This window comes from Lineus longissimus, unplaced genomic scaffold (assembly GCF_910592395.1).
Source record: "Lineus longissimus unplaced genomic scaffold, tnLinLong1.2, whole genome shotgun sequence".
Classification (NCBI taxonomy): domain Eukaryota; kingdom Metazoa; phylum Nemertea; class Pilidiophora; order Heteronemertea; family Lineidae; genus Lineus; species Lineus longissimus.
The window spans coordinates 67,645-76,436 of record NW_027020282.1 but is presented as its reverse complement, the minus strand read 5'-3'; the positions used below and the strand labels follow the sequence as shown (position 1 = coordinate 76,436).

At 40.5% G+C, this 8,792-nt stretch overlaps 1 protein-coding gene across 1 annotated transcript; it reads right to left on the bottom strand.

Annotated features, from left to right (window-relative positions):
* Positions 1-335: 335 nt before the first annotated feature.
* LOC135503569 (uncharacterized) lies at positions 336-6,996 on the bottom strand. The gene is made up of 5 exons (XM_064797172.1): positions 5,845-6,996; positions 3,869-4,006; positions 3,297-3,426; positions 2,459-2,719; positions 336-1,173 (listed from the first exon to the last, which is right to left on the bottom strand). Exons 1-5 carry the CDS (start codon positions 6,558-6,560, stop codon positions 955-957), a joined length of 1,464 nt encoding a protein of 487 aa, XP_064653242.1. The 5' UTR covers positions 6,561-6,996; the 3' UTR covers positions 336-954.
* Positions 6,997-8,792: the final 1,796 nt, after the last annotated feature.

Genomic DNA, 8,792 nt, shown 5'->3' with positions numbered 1-8,792 from the left:
GACCTTGACAAGAAGGTCAAATTAAAAACCTGTGTGACATATACTGTATGGTGGTTAGATGTACCCATGATATCAAATTGGTGGCAATCGGGCAAGAAGTTAAGGAATAATCACATTTTTAAGGTTTTTGGATTTTGCCCCCTGGTGGTCAAGTGGTGAATCATATTGGACCAAACTTCGGTCCCTGAGATCACCTGACTAAGGGGTAAATGTGTACCAAATTTGGTATCAATAGTCATTGCAGTTTAGAAACGTGCCATCGTTACATCCTAATGGCCAATTTATACCATTTGACCTCTGTGACCTTGAAAAGGAGGTCAAATCAAAAACCCGGAGGATATATGATGCACCTTTGCTAGAAGTACCTACCATATTTTTTTCAAAATTTCCCGACTACTATTAAGGGAGATATTGCATATTTTCACTTTTAACGTTTGGCCCCCTGGTGGCCAAACCATGAAACGAATCGGACCGAAACTTGGTCTCCCAGGTGTCATTACATAAGGGTACATGTGTACCAAGTTTCAACTCAATAGCTCTAACAGTTACGAAACGTGCCCTGCTAACGGACGACGGACGACGACGACGACGACGACGACGACGACGACGGACGACGGACGCCACGGTATGGGATAAGCTCACCTCTGCTAAGAGGTGAGCTAAAAACCTAAATCGTGTTGTTACTTGCACTTTATGTGCAGTGTCACAGAGGATGCTGTCTGTGTTGTCAATATCACTCTGTGATTACACACAAACTTTTTTATGTTTTTGCCTGATAATTCTACTATTTGTTGCATACACATAACACCATTAATAGATTAACCATATAAAACCTATGTCATCAGAAAACAATGACTGGTTATTTAATTTGGGTCAGAAGTAATCATAAAAATAGTTTTTTTATTTGAGCTTTAAAAAAGCATTAACCCTGTTGGGCCAGCATCATTTTCAATCTCAAACCAAATGTTTCAAAAAGGGTGTATTCATACAATCCTTTCCAATGGCAGCCAAACCTAGCATCATGTGTACCAACTCCTTCCTGTCCTCTTTGACAAACATATCGTAGGCTTCAGAGTAACGGATGAAAGACGTGTGACCCCTCAGATGTGTTGGCTTTGGTTGTTGAAGTATGTGAAGATGTTCAGAGTGGATCTCAAAATAAGTCAGACGAACCTACATTTAGAATGATAAAAAGCATAAAATCAGTCAGCAACCAATATCAATACTACAGTGGGCTTCAAATCATACCGGTACTGAGTTTTTGCATCATAACACAACAGACTCAAGATATACATGTACATACTACACCATATTCTTCCATTAAGGACGAATTAGTGTGTTATTGTTATTCTGCAGTGTCCAATAGACATGGGAAAAAGTTGGGTGATCAAAGTATGGATAGAATCAGAATATAGGACATTTTCAAAATCATTTCAAAGCTCTGGCAGGGCTTCCACTTGGGGGGTCAAAAAGAGTTTATTTTAAAAAAATGTTTGAATTAATTCATTTTCCAGGTGATTTTCATCGCAAATGTCAACTAGAATTCACATTTTTCAGGTTTAAATGCATAAATATCATCTTGTATTAAAACCCATTTCTACATGTTGGTGCGAGTGAAGTACAAAAAAGAATTTTGCTCAATAACCTTTAGGGTGCTTATCCGCATCCTCAACTTCTTTGAACGTAGCAGGGCTTTTGTTAGGTCAGAAAATTTGTTAGCCATGTTTCCCAACTTTATAACTAGCTCAGTTGATAACTAGCTCAGTGGATCACTGGGCCTGGGGAGCCAGGATTACACAGGTATTTAAAAAAATCGGTTTCAAGACTCTCCTCACGAGGATCAACCCAAGTACTTTCTATTACCGGGTAAACTTTTTATAACTGGTGGATGCTCACAGAAGTAGTCTGAAAAAGGGCCCAGTTAGTATCCAATTTGCATTCAAACACTTGAAGCGGTATATCTCGGTATACCTCTCCAAGGCAACCAAAATTCACTACTATTCATAGTATCATCCACGAACAAAGCTGCCATCAAGATTCAACATCCATTTGCTTTATTCCAAAATCCGGGTAAATCTCCCTGTGCTTTGCACTTGTATTCATTTTATATATTTTGAAGACTGCTCACGATGTCACGATGATGAGGATGCCTTGTGTTTCATATGTTTCATGCCCTCGGCAGCATTTTTTGCGAAAGTGGCATTTTCTGTAACTTTATATTCATATAAAACGGTGTTGTAACGGATTGGAAATGAACCAGGTATGAGGTATTTGTATATAATAAGTGAACTCTAGTTTTGCTTAGTTTGGTTTCTTATTTGAGTTAGGCGTCTGTTGACAACTCTGTATGTCCCAGTGGATCCTCTAAACTCTTCTTTCCTGGGAGGATTGTATCTCTGGCCCCCAAGGTTGTGACATATTTGTCGAATTGTAGAGAGTAGAGTCAAACTTAACTCACCTTGGTGGCCTGCACAATCAATCCTAACATGCACTTCTTCGCTTCATCAGGCCCTGGTAGGGCAGCAGGCAAATCAAGGAGTAGCTGTGTAGCATGCTGACCTTTTAAACCATCAGGAAGGGGAATGTAAGTTGAAGCAGTGGGTGTTGGCAGAAGTTGATGTGATGAGGCAGCCTTGGAAGCAGCAGTGGCAGTGACAGTAGTAGGACGTATCAATTTGCCATCAGGAGTTTCTTCTTTGTGTTTGCAAGCCAGTTTCACCTACAAAATAAAAATTACAAGAGACATGAATACAAGCACATGATAGCCGTCTTTGAGGAGAGCATTTTTAAAGGAATATTTTATAAGGACAAATATGGACCCAAATCTTTTGCCGAAATCAATCCTTCCCTATTAAACCCATCCATTGGCTTCAAATCAGTTTTAGCCAACTCTGAAGTTTTAGTACATTTTTGCTATTGTTGTGAAAGGTACAAAATTTTTCTTGAGGGCATTTTATTTGAAACTAAAAGGTGCTGCTTTCTGGCGAGTACATGTTGCATATCCGTATCAATATTTTTAGTTGACAATACGTGCGGAATGTTTAAGAAACGTGCTTATTTCAGGCATGGAACGCCCTAAGTGTTTGAACAAATTTAGGGAGAATTTACAGCATATCTTCAAGTAAATTGTTTGAACAATTTTTCCAAATGTAAATTTTATGTCATCGTTTAAATTCCTCTGCCTGTGAAAAGAGGATATCAAAATGGCCGAAAAGTACTTTCGCAATTTACCATCTAATATAACAGTAGTAGAATGTACAGGAATACAATGCATGTGATGTATCATGACAACCTACCTCTGCGATTGTTACTACATAGTTACTCGAGTTCTCATCATAGGAGGACTCAGTATAAAGAAGATCTGGTACACATGTCACCTCTGTTCCAAATAAAGTTACTGAACGTACACCAAACACACGGCCTGCGCTGAAAGTGAAAGGAATGGAAAAAACCATAAACCAGTTGTGGGTTTTCATGGTATAAATGGTGAAGTGGTATTTGAAACTAACGAATTTTTCGGACCAAGGTATCATCCTTGCAAACTACAAGATCACAAGTAACCGTTTTTCCAAGCTTTTACAAACCAAGGGATTGTCCCATAGCCTTTGTGACGATTTGATTTTGAGTAAAAAAGCTGACATGCATGCACTATACCCCCAGTGGAAGTGGCAGAGTCAGAAAATATCACACTCATGGTTGTGTGATATTTTCACTCAAAATATATACTCATGGGGTTTTCTTTAATATGTATTGTACATTTTACATAGTACATTTTCTTTCCAATGGAGACAAAAAGATGGAAAACAGTTTTGAGAATTTAAAAGCAGGTAAAGCTCAATCATGATTGAGTTGACCAGGAATACTGTACCTGAATGGTATCTTGAACACAGCGGCAAAGGTTTGGAAAACACGTTCGTACGCTGCCTCAGTAGCGGCGATACCATTTTTAAGCCAAAATGCCAAAATTGTTCCAAAATCATCCAGAAACTGCATGATACGTGAAATACTAAAAGAAAAAAAATAGAGTCAATGTAATGTTACAATACATGTAAATTGAAGAATGTGTTAATTCATAACCTATAAGCTCAACAGCATACACGTCTAGTTCGAAAACTCGGAAAGCCATTCTTGACTGACATTACCAAAAATTATTACACTACAGACACCAGAATGATCAGTCCGACAGAGTGACATGTCTGACACTAACTTGGACAGTGGGCTATTTGATTCATGTATTGACTGCATCACTTCAATGTGGTATGAAATGGCACATCTGCAGCAGAATAAAGTATTTTTATTTTAAGTTTAGAGTTGATGTGACTGACAAAAGTACTTGTTTCGCAGATCAACAAATGCATTGGGGTAAACACTATTATGTAGTCGAATAAAATTCTAATGCATCGACCAATATACTAATGATTAAAAAAAAATGTCAAGAGGAAATAACGTAGGAGGAATGTTCTTATATAGCAAGGTCGTCCCCAGCAAATTACTGATAACTTTCCCCAAGTGATCATTATTATCTCAAATCATGGCTGCTGCATGTTGAATTTGTACTTTGCTTTGTTGACGATTTTGCGTGAACTCCTTCACATAAGCCTGTGTGATCTTCTGTTTTTTGTTTGTTTTTAAGACTGATTTTCCACACTTTTGGTCGCATCTGCTCATCGCATTCTCGCAATGATTTTTGGAACCCGATCCAAGACTGTGCATTTTTCCATTGTTAAAAAAAGTGTCCCGACATCAAATGTCAGACGACGTCATTCCCACTGTCAGTCAACGTCGCGCGTAACGTTCGCGCAAATTTTATTTCTCCTGGAGGCAAGAGTTTACCACTACCGGTCTTTACTGAAGGGGCCATTTCACGGGACCGGGTGTATTTGTTTTGTGTCGGACAGGACATTTTCAGGCTTTTTCCTTTCATAAAAGTTGTTCTAGGAATTTTTAAAAACTTTGACCTTGTTGGAGGCAAGTACTACTGCTCTACTTTACATGGTTAAAAATCGAAATCACTGAAAAAGTGAAATTTATCAGTTTAAAAAATTAGGTCAGAATGTCTGTCGGATAGGACAAAAAAGGAAGTCTGTTTTTTAGGCATTTTAGGAAAGTAAAAAGTTCTCCTCCATCCACATGGTTTTTATAAAATTAAGCTTGGGATTTTTGTTCCCTTACATCTTAGTTAGGGTTCAAAAGAAAGTTTGGTTTCTTAACTCAAAGGACAGCAAATGGGGGGGGGGTAAAAAAAAACCACTCATCCGCCTTGTCGGACAGGACGTGTCGAACAGGACACTTTTTCCCTTTGGGCAAAAATGACTGAAAACACTCTCATTATTAATACAAAATGAATTTCATTGCATTTATATTCATTCAAAACTGAAGTGGTAGAATCAAGTACAGAAGTATCTCTGCCCCACCCCCCCTTGGCCCTCCCCCGTCACCAGACCAATCTTTAAGACAATCTTCACGTATTATCACATATTATCAAGACTGTCTTATCTAAAGCTTTAGGTAGTGCTTAGGGTTCATGCAAACAATGTAGACGAGTAATATTTATCCTGGTCAGAGTTCAGAACCCCCCCCCCCTCCCCCACACACCCTTGAATACATGGCTAACATCCAATACACTGCACCCCTTTTAAAACATCCTTCGACACCATGTTTGGAATAATCAGTCAGTGAATGGTGGTTGTTATGCTATTGAAATCGAATTTTATGCGAGTGAACGTCCCCGCAAGGTAAAATTTGGTTGTCATTTTTCTAAAACTGTGTTTGAATGATGCCACCTTGGCCTGGGAGTAGTACCCTCCTACGTTATTTCCTCTTGCTAAGGTCGACAGTACTTACATATCTACTTTATGTTTTTCGACGTGTGCCTTTTTCATGGTCAGTTTGGAAATGGACTTCGTCAGTGCATCACACTGTTTCTTGATTAAGGCCGTCTTCTCTTTGTCAAGATTGATGTCTGAGTCCGGTTCTGTTTTCATCTTTTTTGCTATTCTGTAGTAAGGTCTACTGCCACCATCGACATCCCCTTCATCATCATCATCACCATCATCATCCTCTTCTTCATCCGGCAATGCAGTTGTCTTTGTTGTGACTGAGTCTGAACCCGGGACGAGTTGATGTTTAGGTGGTTTACTTGCCAAAATCGCAAGTATTTGCTCAACAGATGAATGTTCATGACAGTACGCGTCATCCATCAAGTCGCAGTACGTTTTGACCACCGACTGCCAAGTATCATCATAAAACTCGGCCCAATAACCAGTCAACATGATCTTCTGCTTCAGTATTGCTTGCCATTCCTCACGATCCATTGGACCATGGTAATATATACCAATGTTTTCAGCATCTGTACCCTTCCATGAGCTGCTATTCCTTAGTTCCAATCTCAAAGGCTTTGGAGGGGTATCCCCCACTGCCAATCCCTCTGGTTCTGAATCGACTGGACTTGGGGTGCGTGGTAGCGGCAGTGGTGCCACCAAGACACTAGGACTGTCTTGAGGCCTATCTGCATCATGTGCATCGAACTGTTTTGGCTCATCACCGAACTGGGCTGCCATAACAATTTGTGATTTTCATTCAATTTGAAGAAATTAACAGCAAGAATGACATTGTTATCATTGTACATATATACACGGCTGTGTCAATGTTGAATGTAGACTAAGGCCTAGCCTAGTCTTGTATAGACCTCTATCGCAATGTCAACTTTCCCTTGAAATATCAAAAAGAACTTCCAGGCAGGCGTTTGCGGATACTCCAACAACGAATGGGGCAGCGATTACGGAATAAACAGTGGTAAAATCGAGGAATGAGCAGTACCGGAACACATTCAACAACCGGCGGCCAACAGCGAGCCGCTGCATGTAAATGAAGGTGAAGGTCGTCAATCTTGACACTAGAGGCGCCGATTTCGTTCCTTAGGTGGCAGTACTGACACAGTGGGGAAGAGAAATGTAGTTCTTAATACGCAGGCCGTTTCCATGTTCATGAATGGGTCCATCCTGTTCCAAATACTATTTACTATGACGCCCTGGTCTTAGTTTCCATGTGCAGAAGGATCATTGGCGATTTCATGACCCTAGCATCTGTGCGATTTGAAGCGGGTCTCAATCCCCAGTTTGGCCTCAATATGTAACATAGCCTACCTTCCATCTGCCACGCGAGGTTGGGCGTAGTTGTGCGAGTATCATTCATGCTCGTCCAAATTCTAGGCCATAAAGCCAAAAAATAGCCGTCAACCCACTGGAAAAATCCTTTTCAAACATCAAAAAACTTTTCATTTTATTTGATATCCCGACAAGTGAAGCTGAAAATAAATGAGGCATATTGTTCAAATCGGCTGCCCTTACACATCAGACATACTTATTTTCGTTAATGTCTTGATCTACATGTATGGTTATGGTAAATTAAAAGAAACCAACTACCTACAGGTACATTGTACGTATTTTGAGACATTTCTCAACGTTAATAGATGAATTATGTAATTGAGACTTGCCTCTGTCCCCATAACTCAATTGTAGTCCTCATAATCAGGTACTACTGTCGCCCTCAACCAATTTACTAGTATACACATGGGGCTTTAATTTTTTACTTCCCCAATCATTGGTGATACACGTTTTGCCAATGGTTCCCATAGGCCTTGCAATCCAATTGAAGAAGTATGAAAAAATATTTTGGAGTAAACCAATAACTCCCTGAATAAGGCTAATTGTTATATGCAGTATCACCGTACCAGTTGCCAATTATTACCGCACACCACCTTTTTTTTTATGCACGAATTATTATGCTGGCTTTGGCCCCAAATTAAATTGGTACCCACATTGCATGCACTGCGCTAAACCCGGTGGTGAGAACCTATTTCAAGTATTTGCCCCAAATGTCGATTCGATATTTCAAGCACGTTGAAAAACAATGTTCAGCCAAACAATGAATTGGGACGAGGTAAGGTATCATCGGCCAAGTGAATAATTAGTCCAGTAGATTTAGACCGGTGGGAGTTCTTCCACCGAACTCTCACACTGAGGAAGCCCTGCAAAAGAGATTGATCATAGAACTTGACTGAATCCATCGCTTACGCACAGCAGCTCCTTTTGGTCTAAATCTACTGGACTAATTAGTCACCTGGCCGATAATGCATTACCTCGTCCCAATTCATTCATTATAACCGTATCATCCTCCAGGTCACTGAATTCCGGCTGAACCCGTCTGGGCAGCTTACCTTTTCTGTCACAGCTAACTCACCCCACTTGGGGATCCGTGTGACACACTGTGTCACACATCTCATTTCTATAACAATGTTCCCGTAGAGCAAACCACACATCCAATTATAGGGTTTGTACGCCACCCCCAAAAGGCTACGGTCTCAAGTCACACACACCATTTGTCTCTTTGACTTGCTGTCTCCACTGTAAGCCTACAGCCAGTCGCAGCAGGCTCGATTGTCACTGCACAGACCTTCCGGGACCCCCGTGTATAGACGTCATCATCTTTGTAGTATCTGATGACGCTCAATATCATAATGAGACGCCGAAACCGTGAATTTCCCCTAACGGGTGCAGGCTACAGGTCTCACTAGCCAGTGCAATGGCCGGGCCTACCTGGCTCCACAAATGGCGCGACGTCATTTCATGCATACCCCTGTTCAAGTGGCTGTCGACCTTGCAGTATATCACTCTCACACATAAACCTATACATTTCTGAATAGCTTGTCGCTTCTAGAATACATCTGGCCAGCTTTCATTGTTATCAAGTAATTCAGTCATGAGAACATGGGGGCAGCACAATACATGAGA